Consider the following 18,680-nt stretch of genomic DNA (forward strand, 5'->3'; position numbering starts at 1 on the left):
TCAGAGCTGAATTACGACATTACTATTTTTTCCTGTAAACGGAATTTTTGGTGACGTCATTTCTGTGTCCATAGAAATGACCAATCACGGAAGGGAATCCGTTGTCTAAGAATAAAGAAATATCTTGGAAATATTTAAGTGGACAATGGGAGTGTATATTTTGACAATAAACTACAAAATAATACAAAACAAACTAGTCCCCGCCGGCACTCACGCTACCGCTCCCTCTCTTCTCTCGCCCACACACTCACTGACGTCACTCACCTCACGGCCACACACATACGTTACTGTCATAACATTTTCTTTCCAATTCATTAATTAGGCAACTAATTTGAAACTGGTGTGGGTGGCTCTATATATACTAGCCCACTGCAGACACATGCAGAAATCAACAAAGAATCGAAAAGTATTAAATCTGTGACAAAAATAATATCCGCTCTGTCTAAACGATACCGTTTGATCAGCTGCTCGTCATCCAAAACAAAACAAAACATTGTTCCGTTCCCTGAACGTTCGCGCACGTCTCTCTCGCCTCAGTGCCATCCCCTGCTGGCAACTCCTAACCACTTAAGACACCTCTGAAGGTCTCTTAAATATCGTGGAGAGTAGGAGTGATTCTTAGACTTAAGAACGTTGATAAAAAGCTTTTATTCTTAAGTTTGAGAGTAGGACTAAATTTCGCAAATTCTCAGGACTTAAGTGTAAAATGGCACTCTAAGAAGCTTTATAAGTACGGCCCCTGGTATTTATCACATGCTAATTATGAGCATGCTAACAGTTAGCATGTGTCATGTATCAAGTTTTATGACTAACGTGTAGGGGTGTGGGAAAAAATCGATTCGAATTCAAATCGCGATTCTCACGTGCGATTCAGTATTGATACTCATTTTTCAAAAATCTATTTTTTTATTTAATATTTAAAAAAAAATGTTTTAATTAATCAATTCAACAAATAAATACACAGCAATACCATAACACTGCAATCCAATTCCAAAACCAAACCCGACCCAGCAACACTCAGAACTGCAATAAACAGAGCAATTGAGAGGAGACACAAACACGACACAGAACAAACCAAAAGTAGTGAAACAAAAATGAATATTATCAACAACAGTATCAATATTAGTTACAATTTCAACATAGCAGTGATTAAAAATCCCTCATTGACATTATCATTAGACATTTGTAAAAAAGAACAATAGTGTCACAGTGGCTTACACTTGCATCGCATCTCATAAGCTTGACAACACACTGTGTCCAATATTTTCACAAAGATAAAATAAGTCATATTTTTGGTTCATTTAATAGTTAAAACAAATTTACATTATTGCAATCAGTTGATAAAACATTGTCCTTTACAATTATAAAAGCTTTTTACAAAAATCTACTCTGCTTGCATGTCAGCAGACTGGGGTAGATCCTGCTGAAATCCTATGAATGGAATGAATAGAGAATCCTTTTGAATCGGGAAAATATCGTTTTTGAATCAAGTTGTGACCCCAAGAATCGATATTGAATCGAATCGTGGGACACCCAAAGATTCGCAGCCCTACTAACGTGACACATGCTAATTATTAGCATAATTAAGTACCAAGTTATATGACTAACGTGACACGTACTAATTATTAGCATGCTAACAGTTAGTCAAGTACCAAGTTATATGACTAACATGACACTTGCTAACTATTGGTACAACTTGGTACTTGACACATGCTAACTGTTAGAATGCTGACATTAGCATGCTATCATTGTTTTTCACATTTTTCAGCCATACACATTTTTTACTGTTAGCATGACGTGTAGGGCTGAACGGTTAAGTAGAAAAGTTAGCATGCTAAATTTAGCATGGCTAACAATGTAAAGTACATGGTACAGCGTGTGGTCCTGAACAAGATTTTATTTGAGGCCCCATTTTGTTTTTTAATATTATGTATTCAAATTTTTACTAGACTCCTAGGGCCCTTGCCCACATACTAGGGCTGTGAATCTTTGGGTGTCCCATGATTCGATTCAATATCGATTCTTGGGGTCACGGTTAGATTCTAAATCGATTTTTTTTCGGTTCAACGCGATTCTCGATTCAAAAACGATTTTTTTCCCGATTCTTTATTCATTCAATACATAGGATTTCATCAGGATCTACCCCAGTCTGCTGACATGCAAGCAGAGTAGTAGATTTTTGTAAAAATGCTTTTATAATGGTAAAGGACAATGTTTTATCAACTGATTGCAATAATGTAAATTTGTTTTAACTATTAAATGAACCAAAAATATGACTTATTTTATCTTTGTGAAAATATTGGACACAGTGTGTTGTCAAGCTTATGAGATGCGATGCAAGTGTAAGCCACTGTGACACTATTGTTCTTTTTTTTTATAAATGTCTAATGATAATGTCAATGAGGGGTTTTTAATCACTGCTATGTTGAAATTGTAACTAATATTGATACTGTTGTTGATAATATTCATTTTTGTTTCACTACTTTTGGTTTGTTCTGTTAGCATGCTAACAGTTAGCATGTGTCAAGTACCAACTTATATGACTAACGTGACACATGCTACTTATTAGCATGCTAACATTTAGGATGTGTCAAGTACCAAGTTTTGTGACTAACATGACTGTTACACATGCTAACTGTTAGCAAGGTTTGTGACTAACATGACTAACATAACACACGCTAACTACTAGCATCCTAACAGTTAGCATGTGTCAAGTACCAAGTTTATTAATTAACATGACTAATGTAACACACGCTAACCACTAGCATCCTAACAGTTAGCGTGTGTCAAGTACCAAGGTTTGTGACTAACGTGACAAATGTTAACTGTTAATATGCTAACAGTTAGCATGGGTCAAGTACCAAGTTTTATGATTAACATGACACATGCTAATTATTAGCATGCTAACAGTTAGCATGTGTCAAGTACCAAGTTTTTTGACTAATTGGCTCTAGTGTGTGAATGTGAGTGTAAATGTTGTCTGTCTATCTGTGTTGGCCCTGCAATGAGGTGGCGACTTGTCCAGGGTGTACCCCGCCTTCCGCCCGAATGCAGCTGAGATAGGCTCCAGCACCCCCCGCCACCCCAAAGGGGACAAGCGGTACAAAAATGGATGGATGGATGGATGGACTAAGGTGGCACACACTAACTATTAGCATGTTTACAGTTAGCATGTGTCAAGTACCAAGCCCACACAGCAAAAACACTCCGCGGCGGATCCCCCGCGCAGGTATCGCGCTTTCCGGAACGGAACCGCGAAACGGACCAGCATCGGCGTCCATTTGCACTCAGGAACGTATCCGCCACAGCGGCAGGTAGCGGATCCGCCGTGGCGGCGCGCTGAATGTGCTCCGCACCCATGATCTAAGCCTTATTTCCGCGGCGGGTGCGCCGTGACGGCGGGTGCGCCGTGACGGCGGGTGCGCCGTGACGGCGGGTGCGCCGTGACGGCGGGTGCGCCGTGACGGCGGGTGCGCCGTGACGGCGGGTGCGCCGTGACGGCGGGTGCGCCGTGACGGCGGGTGCGCCGTGACGGCGGGTGCGCCGTGACGGCGGGTGCGCCGTGACGGCGGGTGCGCCGTGACGGCGGGTGCGCCGTGGGTGCGCCGTGACGGCGGGTGCGCCGTGACGGCGGGTGCGCCGTGACGGCGGGTGCGCCGTGACGGCGGGTGCGCCGTGACGGCGGGTGCGCCGTGACGGCGGGTGCGCCGTGACGGCGGGTGCGCCGTGACGGCGGGTGCGCCGTGACGGCGGGTGCGCCGTGACGGCGGGTGCGCCGTGACGGCGGGTGCGCCGTGACGGCGGGTGCGCCGTGACGGCGGGTGCGCCGTGACGGCGGGTGCGCCGTGACGGCGGGTGCGCCGTGACGGCGGGTGCGCCGTGACGGCGGGTGCGCCGTGACGGCGGGTGCGCCGTGACGGCGGGTGCGCCGTGACGGCGGGTGCGCCGTGACGGCGGGTGCGCCGTGACGGCGGGTGCGCCGTGACGGCGGGTGCGCCGTGACGGCGGGCTGCATCCACTCCGCACCCAAGATCAAAGCCTAACCTCCCGCCGCGGACCAGCAACGGACTCATAAAAACCCTGACTCATCTGGCCGTTTTGGACCCCTTTATCTTATTTTCAAAATCCCTTTTGTTCTTGCTGTAGGATAAAATAGGAAACTAAAAAATTCACTAAGCCCTACTACAGCAATATAGGCTTACATATGCATTGCCTTGTATTTTTAAACTAACAATATTGTCAATAGGCAGAAACAGAAAATGGTCAATTCACTCTATAAAGTAAATATATATAATATATATTTAAAAAGTAAATATACATATTTAATCTATTAGGCTACAACTTCAAGGAAACACTGCTCCATGCACAGCTAACATATCAGAAAATGAATAAGTGGTGAATGACAAGAAGTCCAATAAAAGGTTGTTTATTTATACATATACATCTCTATTCCTCCTGAGGAGGTGGAAGCGGGACTCGTCTCCTCGTTGCCCGATCCCCCGCCAAGTTGAACCACCTGATGGCGTGTTTGGTGACCTCAGCGTCCGTGGCTGACCTTGTCAACACATTTTTACTCACAGCACATGTGATCAAACAAGATTACAAGACAGATACGTTTATGTTTATGGTATGTAGCATCCAAAGCCAAGTATGCTTACACAATACAAAATATGTGATAGGTATTAAGGAGATTACATTTGAAAAAAAAAACATGACTTAAAGTTACTGGAGGTGGTTAAAATAAGGTGTGTAAACTATGAATTTGTGATCAGGGTATAGGTGTGCAAGACATCCAAAATGTTTAAACAATATCGTTATTTGGTTCCTTGATCAGAGTACTTGTTTGGCTCTGTTGGATGACGGCGGCGGGGGTTTGGGGGTGGGGGGCATAAATAAATATCCATAACCCAACTTTGGGAGGTTGACATTGTTTTCTTATTATATTTGTACTATCATTCTATGTTTGTATTCATGTAGGCCAGGGGTGTCCAAAGTGCGGCCCGGGGGCCATTTGCGGCCTGCAGGTCATTTTTTAACGGCCCCAGGGCACATTTTTAAAAAATATGATCGAAATAAATAAAAAACATTAAAAGTGGTATTTAAAGAACAAACAGGTGAAATGTAACAAGAAAATGTAGCAATGTTTACTCTAATCACACAAAGCTGCCATGTAGGCTGTTTCTTTCTTTAAAAAATAATAATGAATCAAAATCAATGTCATTATGAATTATTGACCTATTCAAGGCTTAAGAAGTTTACCTTCGCAATCAGCTGGTCTTGGTTGTGCTTAATAGTTTCCAGCAGGCTAAGGATGTGGATTACCTCAGGCGCTGTTGACAAACAGCAGTATAAAATTAACATGTTTCAGTGTTTATCCTCATTACTCATAATCCTGACATTAGCTATTGACCTTAGTTAATGACAAAAGTTATTGACAAAGTTTGAGGAAAATATGTGATTGCTTGTGAATTTGAATTTTTTCCAAAATTTGTGGCACAGAATGACCATCCGGTATTTGTCAGTTATTGCTCACCAGAGCAGGAAATGTTGTCGGCCATTCTTCCCCCTCGCCATGTTGGCCTGTAGGCCAGGCTGGATCCAGGCTCCTGGGTCTGCCACATGTTGAGGGCTGCTGGTGAGGGGGGTGGAGGGAGTCTAGGAGGGACTGCCGTTCCTAGTGAGGTGGGCATTGTGAGAGAGCCATCAGTTAACCATGACTGGTAATACCCAAGGGGCCTATCTATACACTAATATTACAGAGATCAGTCCCTACCTTGTGTAACTCTCTGCATGTTTAATGCATGTGCTGGTGAAGGCATATGAATACGTCCTTCCCCATGGTGAGGTGCTAAGGGAGATAAATTGGTATTAAATGGTTGTGATCTGTTAACCATGGTTACTGGATGCTGAGATATTATTTTGGAGATCAGTCTTTACCTAGAAAGTTATCTCCAGTTGAGGAGTCGAGTTGACAAGTACTCATGACTCTTGCTGGCACTCGGCGAGATGGTGGAGCTGGGAGAAGGGATACAAGGAGAGGGGAATATCTTTAGCACTAAGAATGTTAACCATATCTTTAATATTAATGTGGTGGTTTCGTCTACAACGCTAAATATATCCTGTGGTGTACCTCAGGGATCAATATAGGACCTAAATTATTCAATGTCTAGATAAATGACATTTGTAAAGTTACAAAAGATTTAAAGTTAGTATTATTTGCGGATGATACAACAGCGTTTTGTTCAGGAGAGAACACACAGAAGTTAATACAAATAATAACAGAAGAAATTAACAAATTAAAAAGATGGTTTGACAAAAACAGACTATCTTTGAATCTCAGTAAAACTAAAATAATGCTATTTGGTAACAGTAGAAGAGAAATTCAAACACAAATACAAGTAGACGGAATAGAAATTGAAAGAGTAAATGAAACCAAATGTCTAGGTATAATGATTGATGATAAATTGAACTGGAAATCTCAAGTAAAAAATATACAACATAAAGTAGCAAGAAACACGTCAATAATGAATAAAGCAAAACATGTTCTAGACAAAAAATCACTTCATATTCTCTACTGTTCACTAGTGTTACATATCTGAGTTACTGTGTAGAAATATGGGGAAATAATTACAAAAGTACACTTCATTCATTAACGGTGTTACAAAAAAGATCAGTTAGAATAATATATAATGTTGGATATAGAGAACATACAAATCCTTTATTTATTGAATCAAAGATACTGAAATTCCACGACATAGTGAATTTGCAAACAGCTAAAATTATAAACAAAGCAAACTATAACCTGCTACCCAAGAATATACAACAATTCTTCTCAAAAAAAGAGGACAAAATTCATCTTAGAGAGAAATGTAATTTAAAACATTTGTACGCACGTACAACACTTAAGACCTTCGGTATATCAGTATGTGGAATTAAATTATGGAATGCATTAAGCAAAGCAATCAAACAACGTACTAATATGATCAATTATTTATGCTTACATGTGGAAATAACAATAATAATAGTAAATAAAATAATAATAATAGAAAAAGGTAAATAAAGCATAAAATAGTCTCTAATAAATTAATTAAATAAAAAACAGCATATAAAATATATACATCAGCAAATAACAAAAATATAGATCAAGAAAAAGGATCCTTAATATGTGCAGCAATTTTTCCCACTCACATCACCTCATTTTATATTTTTTTCTACAATTAACTATGCCAAAAAACACATAGACATATCTTTTTTTTTGTAATGGAAACAAAAACAACATGGCGTCACACACAGCTAGTCCACAGTAAACAGGATCTCGAGCTCCACTAAAGAACAAAGAAATAAATAATACACACTCATATTAATAGCAAAGAACGGCTGTTTCCACTCTGTTAACGTTACGTTGTTATAACGAAGTAATAGCGACCTGGGCCTAAACAACACTGACAATAAGGTAATACGCTTTCGTTTCAACCAGTTGGAAATATGTGGAATGTCGTAGCATGTAACCTACACACATTCACAGCGTCTAACAAAAGATAGCCTAAGTTAACTGTATTGAACGTTACTCACCGGCTTCACAAAACACAGATAAAAGACAATTTTACAATAGCACGGCGAAAAAATGACCGTCGTTGTGTGGGTTTTTTGACGAATAACACTCTTTTCCACTTTTCTTCGCTCGGGCCTCACCTCCCGCGTGCAGCCATTTCGAATTTTCTGAATACGTGACGTCAGACGCACGTCCCCATGCAAAGCATTCTGGGAACAGTCATTGTTTTCGGTCACATTAACACAAAAGAAAAAGATGCCTTGGGCTTGGGCTGGTCCTGGATTCAGCTTGATCAGGTCTTCGATGACAATAGATAACCCCCTCCCGTCTCCTCCCATCGTACACAATGGAATTTTCCAACCCTTTGCTTGGTGCAACAAAGACAGCCTCTTGTCTGTTCATTGGGAACTCAGAACGGAAAGTTTTTTGATAATTTACATGCAATTTTTCTGACACTGACTGTTAGCGTGCTAACAGTTGGCATGTGTCAAGTTATATGACTAACGTGACACACGCTAACTGTTTGTATGCTAACAGTTAGCATGTGTCAAGTACCAAGTTATATGACTAACATGACTGACTGACATATGCAAAGTGGTTTGCAATTTAGCTGGCATGTGTCAGGTACAAAGTTATATAACTCTGAAGCTGTAGGCTGTAAAAAAGGCTATTGACAAAGATTAAAAACAATGTTCAAAATGTGCATTAAAACCTCTAAAGGCTTAGTGGCCACATGCGTGGACAGCACCTTTCAGCTCTTATTTCCAAAATTGTGTACACTACTGAATTGGGGTCTTATGGCCGCTTATGTGGACACTTATACTGCCATCTGGTGGTGTCAGAAGAGTATAACATACAATGGAATTTGGGTGAAAAAAAGTGTAAAAATAAGAATTACTTACTTAATCCTCTTCGTCCCTGCCGGGACATAAGGCTTCGACGATCTGCCTCCATCTGGACCGGTCTTGAGCAACATGCTGTGCCTCGCCCCAGGTTAGGTTCATCTCCTTCAGCTCAGCTGTCACCGTACGACCCCACCTTGCTTCCTTTTCCCAGGTGGAGTCCAACGTAGTGCGGTCTCGGGGATGCGGTCTTGGTCCATCCTGAGAACATGCCCAAGCCATTGGAATCGGCGGCATTTGATCTCGAGCACCACAGTGTTGCACTTGGTCTTCTTGTATAGATGTGCATTGGATATTTTCTCGGGCCAGAAGATTCGACAAGAGTTTCCTGGGACATCCATTATGGAATATTTAAAAAATAAGAATTAGCATGTCACTAAACATGAAGTACACGTTTGTTACTTATGAACTACAGTAAGTACATCATATCAAAAGATGATTCTTAGTTTTTATTCTAATTAGGGCAGTGGTTCTTAACCTTGTTGGAGGTACTGAACCCCACCAGTTTCATATGCGCATTCACCAAACCCTTCCTTAGTGAAAAATTTAAAAAATTTTTTTTTTCAAATTCAAGACAAAGTTATATGTTTTTGGTAACACTTTAATACGGGGAACATGTTCTAAGTAACAAAGACTTAATTTAGAGTTATTTGGTTAGGGTTAGGGTTAGGGTTAGAGGGTTAGGGCCAGGGTTAGAGGGTTAGGGTTATAATAAGGCCATGCCGAATAAGGCATTAATAAGTACTTAATAATGACTAGTTAAGAGCCAATATGTTACTAATTTGCATGTTAATAAGCAACTAATTAATGGTGGATATGTTACCCATACTAAAGTGTTACCATGTTTTATTACTGGTGCACAAAATGAACCGTGCATGAACATCACCTTGTTCAAAGAACAAAACCAACACAGTGCATAAACTCACAAGAAATTACACACCTGCAAATCAGTGTGACTTCTGCTGTTGCCGTATCCGTAATACGCCGATAGGGAGAAGTTTTTATTTACGCGATGAGTCGGGTGTGTCTTGACCTCAGCCGAACCCCTGAGCCCGACTTACCGAACCCCTAGGGTTCGATTGAACCCAGGTTAAAGGCCTACTGCAACCCACTACTACCGACCACGCAGTCTGATAGTTTATATATCAATTATGAAATCTTAACATTGCAACACATGCCAATACGGCCGGGTTAACTTATAAAGTGCAATTTTAAATTTCCCGGGAAACTTCCGGCTGAAAACAACTAGGTATGATGACGTTTGCGCGTGACGTCAAGGGTTGAAGCGGAAGTATTGGGACACATTGTATCTCAATACAAACAGCTCTGTTTTCATCGCAAAATTCCACAGTATTCTGGACATCTGTGTTGGTGAATCTTTTGCAATTTGTTCAATTAACAATGGAGACAGCAAAGAAGAAAGCTGTAGGTGGGATCGGTGTATTAGCGGCTGGCTGCAGCAACACAACCAGGAGGACTTTGAGTTGGATAGAAGACGCGCTACCGTGAGTACAGCTTTGGCTTCCAAATATTTGATCGCTTGCCCATACGTGCGTGGCGCTATGTGCATGTCACGTACATAACTTTGGGGCAATATTTGTTTCTTGCCGACTCTGATGGCGGCCGGGGTGTCGTCGAAAGCTACAACGCCCGCCGCCGCGCCACTGTCCTCACCTTGACTTCCTCCGTCTCTGGGCCGCGGACTGCACCGATCATCGTGGTGGAGTTCTTCGTCGCGCCGTCGATCGCTGGAACGCAGGTGAGCACGGGTCGTGATGAGCAGATGAGAGCTGGCGTAGGTGGAGAGCTAATGTCTTTAGCATAGCTCTGTCGAGGTCCCGTAGCTAAGTTAGCTTCAATGGCGTCGTTAGCAACAGCATTTGCTAGGCTTCGCCAGGCGGTACAGCATTAACCGTGTGGTTACAGGTCCAGAGTTTGGTAGTATTGTTGATCTTCTGTCTATCCTTCCAGTCAGGGGCTTATTTCTTTTGCTTCTACCTGCATTTAAGCACAATGCTATCACGTTAGCTCCGTAGCTAAAGTGCTTCGCCGATGTATTGTCGTGGGGATAAAAGTCACTGTGAATGTCCATTTCGCGTTCTCGACTCTCATTTTCAAGAGGATATAGTATCCGAGGTGGTTTAAAATACAAATCCGTGATCCACAATAGAAAAAGGAGAGAGTGTGGAATCCAATGAGCCCTTGTACCTAAGTTACGGTCAGAGCGAAAAAAGATACGTCCTGCACTGCACTCTAATCCTTCACTCTCACGTTCCTCATCCACAAATCTTTCATCCTGGCTCAAATTAATGGGGTAATCGTCGCTTTCTCGGTCCGAATCGCTCTCGCTGCTGGTGTAAACAATGTGCAAATGTGAGGAGCCTTTCAACCTGTGACGTCACGCTACTTCCGGTACAGGCAAGGCTTTTTTTTTATCAGCGACCAAAAGTTTATCGTCGATGTTCTCTACTAAATCCTTTCAGCAAAAATATGGCAATATCGCGAAATGATCAAGTATGACACATAGAATGGATCTGCTATCCCCGTTTAAATAAGAACATTTCATTTCAGTAGGCCTTTAAGAACCACTGAATTAGGGTCCAATAAGCCCAAATAGCCAAGAGAAATTTAAAAAAAGAATGTAAACAAACAGCTTGGGGCCTTGAGAGTTTAAATATTCCACTAAGCCTAATAAAGAAATGACATTTCTCACAACATGTTCCGCAATACTTTTTTATTAAAACTTTCAAAGCCTTGAAGAGAATTTTGGATCGGTCAATAGACCCAGCAGCGCCTCTCAAAGGTTCCAAATTAAAATTGAAATAGTAATGTTAAAAGACATGAAAGTAACCAAACGTCAATGCCACTGCAAAAACACACCCTCGTTCAAATGATGACTAGTTACTGACGTAGAAATAAAGCATGTTTAGTGCGTGGCAGCCGCTGCGTTCATGGCAGGGTGACTAAAGTGCGGCTTCTTCATGAATCATCCATCCAATGAATTGATTAGTTCTATTATGATATTTTACACAAATGTACACACAACGCTAAGATGTGGATGTCAAACGCTTCTTTCAACTTTTCTGTACAGGCAGTCGCTGGAAAAAGTTTTGTTGACGTTTACTTTTTAGCGTTTTATTTTGTCCGATATCATTATCAAGTAGACACGGCCGGCGTCAGACCGATACCGATGCTGGTTGTGTTTTTATTTCCACACCGAGAAGAAAAACGTCTCTGCCGTCTCTGGGTGTCGCCGTGTCCCGACGGCGTCCGCGCTCACGGAGCAGCGTTGCCATGGAAACAAAGTTGTCGTCACGCGATCCGTCTAGAGTTCCCGTGCCGTCGGAGTCTTCAGCAGCCGTCCGAAAAAAGGACGATGAGATCCATCTCCGCACGTCAGGCGTCACCTCGCCCCCTGCGACTTCCTGTCCGCGTGTTTGCTGGCCACGTCGCGCTCGTGCTGTCGCCTCTCCGCCAGGTGCTTCAGGAGCTCCGCCTCCTGACACTGAAAGAGCGAAAAAAAAATGGACGTCAGCGTCACGGCCGACGGTCAGAGACTGGGGACGCTCGTTCGGTTCTGACCTTTCTCCTCTCGTGGGCGGCGTCCAGTTTGTGTTGGATCTCCTCCAGCGAGGGTTTGGGACGAGGGGGCGTGGTCGCCTTGGGCTCGCCGTTAAAGATGGGCGGCTTCAGGATGACCTGGAAGGCGTGGCCGCTCGCACGCTTGCTCAGCTCCATCACCTCCATGTGGCGAATGTCGCCCAGGTTTAGGTCCACCACGCCTGCAAGGACACCGGACCAAACGTCAGAAGGTTTGACGTGAAATAATAACAAGAATAACATCTTCACTTCCGACCCGATCAAAAACTGTTCCTGTCCGTCAAAGACAGGTGTGTCCAAACTTTCATTACTGACTCTTAGTAACGGTATCTGGGTTTGAATCCCAGTTGGGTCGACAGGTAACTCACTCTTCTGTTTCACCGCTGTCATAGGTTTTTAAGAGTACTATGTCAAGCATCGGACTCATTTTCACCAGGACCGAGGTTAAGTCATTGCTCTTCATAAGTGGATCTGGATTCAAATCTCAGTCTGTTTTGTTTTACCTGAGACAGTGGTCCCTGATTATTTTTGTGGATGAACCAGTATCGTTTGTCAACGTGACCCAGGATAGCTCAGTGGTTTAAACCGCCCAATAACAGGTACTGCGTTCAAATCCCAGTCGGGACGATAGGTATCTTGTTTCACCTTCATCGTAGTTCACTACCACAGGGGTACTCCATTACATCGGTCTTCTTTGAACAAGATTCCGGATAGATCAGTGGTTAACTTTTTTGGCGTACAGGGTTCAAATTCCGGGCGGTTCAAAAGAAAACTTACAACCTGGAACAGTTGGTGTTTTCTCTCACCTCCATCGTAGTTTACTGAGACAGTGGTCCTCGACTACATGAACCATGTTTCAGCAGGATTGAGGATAGTTCAATGGTTACAAAAGTTGGCTCCCCATGAGGGATACTGGGTTTGAATCCCAGTTGGGTCGATCAGTAACTTAAAGTCAGTGTTTTAAGTAGTCTACTGAGACAGGGGTCATCAATTACATTTGTGTATGGGCTGGAATCAGGTCTCAAAGGTATCCAGGCTAGCTAAATGGTTAACATAGTCAGCATTCAATAAGGGTTACTTGGTTCGAATCCCAGTTGGGACAGTAAGTTATAGCCAGTATTTCGTTTGACCTCCATCGTAGTTTACTCTGACAGGGGTACTCGATCACATTTGTCTGTGGGGCGAAAACTTATTTTTAAAAAGCCCTTGGTAGTTCAGTGGTTAACGCTGTTAGCGTACTGGATTCAAATCCCAGGCGGTTCAAAAGATAACTTACAACCTGGAACAGTTGGTGTTTTCTCTCACTTCCATCGTAGTTTACTGAGACAGGGGTCCTAGATTACATTTGTGTATGCGGCAGGACCATGTTTCAGCAGAATCCAGGATAGTTCAATGGTTAACACAGTTGGCTCCCAATAATCGATACTGGCTTCGAATCCCAGTTGGGTTGATCAGTAACTTACAGTCAGTGCTTTGTGTCACCTCTTTTGAGACAGGGGTCCTCGATCAGATTTGTGTATGGACCCAGGATAGCTAAACGCCGATGAGGGTTACTCTGTCCTACTCCCAGTTGGGACGATAGGCAAGGTCAGTATTTTATTTGAACTCCATCGTAGTTTACTCTGACAGGGGTACCCCATCCCATTTGGGTATGGGGTGAAATCTGTGTGCGTACTGGGTTCAAATCCCAGGCGGTTCAAAAGATAACTTACAACCTGGAACAGTTTGTGTTTTCTCTCACCTCCAACGTAGTTTACTGAGACAGGGGTCCTAGATTACATGAACCATGTTTCAGCAGCACCCAGGATAGTTCAATGGTTGGCTCCCAAAGAAGGGGTTTGAATCCCAGTTGGGTTGATCAGTAACTTAGAGTCAGTGTGTTGTTTCACATCCATCGTAGTTTACTGAGACAACGGTCTCTTGTGTATGGGCTGGAATCCGGTCTCGACGGAACCCAGGATGGCTCAATGGTCAACATATAGTTCAAATTTCCAGTCTGGTTGATCAGTCATTTATAAAGCTTCGGCTATACGGCATCAAGACGACATATATCGTGTGGGTTTTTTACATCACCCACACAGAATAAAGTTATGTAGTAGTTGGTTGATTATAGTTGAAAAGGTAAGTAAATGGTAAAGATAATAATAATCAACATAATAATTGAGGTTGCTGACCAGTGAGCTCTCCTGGGAACGATAATAAGAATTGATAATAAGAATCTTAACATTAACTCCGCCCCAACGTATATAATCCTGACATCTACAGCCATGGTTTTGTAAGTTACCTATCGACCCGACTGGCATTCGAACGCAGTACCCCTTATTTGAGACATGGTTCCGGCCCATACACAACCAGTCTCAGCACACTTTGATTGAGGTGAAATTAAACACTGTCACTTCCAGGATTGTAGGCTATCTTCTGAACCGACTGGAATTCAAACCCGGTACCCCTTACTGGGAGCCAACGTTGTTAACGACAGAGCTGTCCTGGGTCTTGTTGAGAGAAATTTAATTACCTAAGTAATCGATGAAAGCGGTAAAACAAAACAGTGAGCTGCAGTATCAATTGACTTAACTGGGATTCGAACCCAGATACCATTATTAAGAGTCGGTGAAGTTAGTTAGTGAAGTTAGCTGCCCTGCAGCTGTGCCTTAAAGCCAAATGTGATCACGTGACTGTGAGGACGTGTCAGCTGACCTTCCTTCTGAGCGGACAAGGCGCCAGGTGGCTTCTGGAGGATGCAGGAGCACAAAAACGACACCAGAGGGAGCTCTCGCAACTTCTCTCTGTAGGCTGAAAAGAGACAAACGCAAACAATAAGTACGCCAATAATAATATTAATCGTAGTCTTAATAATAACAATAACTGATAATCAAATTATAGTATGTATAAGAATAATAATACAAGTAATATTCATGTTAATAGCAATATTAATCTAAGACAATTATAATATTATTCAAGAAGAACAATTCCCCTAATATTTTAATATTATCTAATATTATAGTATTTTTTTTAATCAATGCCAATATGAATGTTACGCATACAATTAATATGAAAAAAATCAATGCAGATATTGATAGCCAACATGAATACTAACACATTAATATTGATATAAACATTTCTATTAATATTAAAATTAATATATGTAAATTATAGTCATGTATTATCAATATATTCATATGTATGTATCAATATGATTTGTGTTTTGAATTAAAAATATGCTTATTATTATTGTTTAGTGCTAACGACGATATTAATAATGATCAAATTATAAAGATAATGATATTAAAACTAATATGTTAATAGTAAGATAATCCTAATTTGACTGTAATAGGACACAAATCTAATAAAATGTATATTTTATTTTTAATATCATAATTATTGTTACTATTAATATTAATACATCAATGCGGATACTAATACTAATACCAACATAAATAGTAATATTAGTATTGATACCAACGTTATTATTGCTGTTAGTATTAATATATATGATAGTCATATTTAATTTGTTAACAAAAATGTGTTATGGATCAATATCATTTGTTTAGAATTAACTTACTCTTTAATATTAATATTTCATGTTAACAACAATGGTGATGATAGTAATAATACCACATTTTTAAACAGAAATTATATGGCTTTTTACAGGGAAATCAATTACAAGTAATGGATATAAGAATCATATTATGATATAATAATTTGAATGACATCGATATTTTAGTATTAATAAAATTGTTCCTATTAATATAAAAATATTAAAGCAGATAATAATACAAACATAATGAAATATGTAATATTAGTATAAATCTGAATCTTCAACACCATTACTCACTTGAATAGTGATATCAATTTGATATTGACAATCTATATGTATATTATATATCAATTATAAATATTATAAATAAATATATCAATTATATATTCCTCATATATATATATATATCAATATTATTTGTGTTTAGAATGAAATCATGTCTAATATGAAGGGTTGTTGCAACAACAAAGATGATAATAATGTTAAGAATATTAATTCAGTGCCAACAACAAGTCTGAGTGGGTGAGAGGAAATGTACCTGATGACGTCATGGCTGCTAGGAAGACTTTGTGAAGTCAGCTAGACTGCACTCAGGGAGTAATGTTGGTCCTGTGAGTCTAAACAGAGGTAAAAACATTTCAACTAATTTGTCACACACAAAACATGCATGGAACTTTCCAGCTAATTAGTTTCAATATCATCAACTGGATCAGTTCAAAAATAATCATTTGCGTCAATTTGTGTTTCCTCTCCGGCAAAGAAGTAAACATTCACGCAAGAACGATGACGTCTTCTCCGGTGAAAATGTGCTCCTCTCTTTTGTCCGATTACCATGACATCATCCGTATTATTCATGGTGCGTCTGAGCAATGATGTCATTTTCAATCATCGTCTTCATCACCCGAGCACGGTCGCTCCAATTGGAGACAATAACAAGAAAAAGGAGGCGAGGAGAAACTATATAAATGTGGGAAAAAGGAGGAAAAGATTCTCACTCACCAGTTTGATGTCGGGGCTTCACGCTGAAAATGTGCAGCATCCTCCGCAGCATCAGCACCACCGCACAGCAGCTGCTGCATGACATCACTTTGGAGCCTTCCCATTGGCTGAGGAGAGGCGTGGGCTCCCATTGGTCACGACACACCAAAGAAGAGGAGGCGTGCTGTGGGTGTTTTCTCGTGTGGGAAGGAGGACACGCATCCTTTTTTTTTGTCGTTGATTATCATCATTAAATAAAATATCATTATTTGTTTACATTTTTTATATCATTTGTTATTTCATCTATTTACCCATGATGCACTTTATTGTCCTCTATAAAAAACGGTGTGTGTGTGTGTTTGTGTTTCAGAGAGCAGGGTGAGGGAACTCCTCGCCCCAGATGATGATGTCATGATCAGCCAATCAGGTGTGACTACACAGCTTTTTCTTTTTTTCCCTCTCACACAAGGAAATAGGAATGGTCTGTTCCAGAGTCAATCTGTGACATCTTTTCACGCAAAAGAGTACAGTAGGAAGCACAAACAATATTCAAATAAAATGTTTAAAAGTATACCAATGTATTAATAAATATATGTGGTGCAAAATACAGGAAAAAAAACACGCACTCTCCAAAAAAGGTAATAAAACAAAAATAAAGAGGTGCACGGCAAAAAGTGTACTTAAAGAAAAAGCAAGGCCGGCAACGCTCGTGTCCTTCTTATGATTTTAATATAAATGTATACATTTTTTAACAGGAAGTGATGCACTTAAATAGTCACAGCTGTGGTCAATCAATTGATATAATAAATCAAGAACAACTTCTAAAATAAAAGTATGCACAAATAAACAAAATGGAAAATTGTACAAAATAAATCAAAGACTCAGTACAGCATCATAAGAAAATAGAGTAATACAAAAATAAAAGTGTGTGGACAACCATTATAATAAAACATTTTTTAAATGTTTTATTTATTTATTACTTTAATTTCCTATGATACTGTACTGAGTCTTTGATTTATTTTGTACAATTGTCCATTTTGTCTATTATTTGTGCACTTTTATTTTGAAAGTTGTTCTTGACATGGCTCGATAACTTAAAAATAAAGACAACTTCAGATTGTTTTCTTTGTTTGAAAATAGAACAAGCACATTCTGAAAATGTACAAATAATAATGTTGTTGTTGTTTTTACACTTACATGTTGCGGTTAATAGTATTCTATCTTTCTACCATGAATTGATTAACGAACTATTATGAATCACGAAGTGAAGTGTTTTAGTGTAACCCCGGACACAAGTTGCTAACGTCTTTCACGCCTCACCTGGCGTCTGCAAAGTAGCAAACACTGTAATGGCACAATTTGGCCACTAGAGGTCGACAAAGAACACACAATCGTTCATAAGAGCGCTCATGTTTAGAAACATGTTTGTGCTCAATTTAATAGTAGTCTATGTTTACTGTGTATATTATATATGACGATTAACACTGAATTAGCAGTTTTACTCTTGATTTTAATCGCATCCAATAAACATATCCAACCTACGTAAGAGTTTAACCTTGTCAACTGATAAGAAATCACGAAGATTATTCATACAACACATAAAGCATTATGAACAAAGCTCTGGTCAGGTTTGTGACCAAAATATATAGTAATCAAATATGGGTGGGAATCTTTGAATGGTAAATGGGCATCAAACCAGGAACCCTCAAGTTGCTGGCACGGCCACTCTCCCAACTGCGCCACAACACACTTTTTATTTTTTATTTTTTTTAAATAATGTCCTGCCCAGCTTCTCGGGCAAATCATATAGTTGATGTAGATGCCCATATCGGCTGTTCAGATTTACTTTACAAAAGAGAAGTGTAGGATACTTCTCTTGTTGCCTTACTTGTATTTTGACTTTATTAAAAGTATTTATATTATCATTTGGTGCAGCCGGGCCGGAGCAGGAGGGGATAGAAAGAGAGAAAAAGGAAGACAGAGGGGGGAATTGTGGGGACAAGAGGGGGTTTAGACAGAGAGACAAAAACAACAACAGCAAACACACACCACACCACACATTTTTGTTTCATCTGACACCACATAGACAAAGATAAAACCTTCTGGAGGA

At 40.5% G+C, this 18,680-nt stretch overlaps 2 protein-coding genes across 2 annotated transcripts in view; one reads left to right on the top strand and one right to left on the bottom strand.

The window, feature by feature from the left end:
- Positions 1–16,998, top strand: part of LOC133662622 (major intrinsically disordered Notch2-binding receptor 1-like) — a 30,543-nt gene extending 13,545 nt beyond the window's left edge. The window contains exon 5 of the mRNA XM_062066738.1: positions 16,941–16,998. The gene's annotated coding sequence lies outside the window, so the exon portion shown is untranslated. The remainder of the gene's footprint in view (positions 1–16,940) is intronic.
- Positions 11,180–16,652, bottom strand: LOC133662612 (stathmin-4-like). Its single transcript, XM_062066728.1, has 5 exons — positions 16,592–16,652; positions 16,131–16,209; positions 14,752–14,847; positions 12,037–12,236; positions 11,180–11,959 (listed from the first exon to the last, which is right to left on the bottom strand). Exons 2-5 carry the CDS (start codon positions 16,141–16,143, stop codon positions 11,858–11,860), a joined length of 411 nt encoding a protein of 136 aa, XP_061922712.1. The 5' UTR covers positions 16,144–16,209; positions 16,592–16,652; the 3' UTR covers positions 11,180–11,857.
- Positions 16,999–18,680: the final 1,682 nt, after the last annotated feature.

This window comes from Entelurus aequoreus, linkage group LG02 (assembly GCF_033978785.1).
Source record: "Entelurus aequoreus isolate RoL-2023_Sb linkage group LG02, RoL_Eaeq_v1.1, whole genome shotgun sequence".
NCBI lineage: Eukaryota > Metazoa > Chordata > Actinopteri > Syngnathiformes > Syngnathidae > Entelurus > Entelurus aequoreus.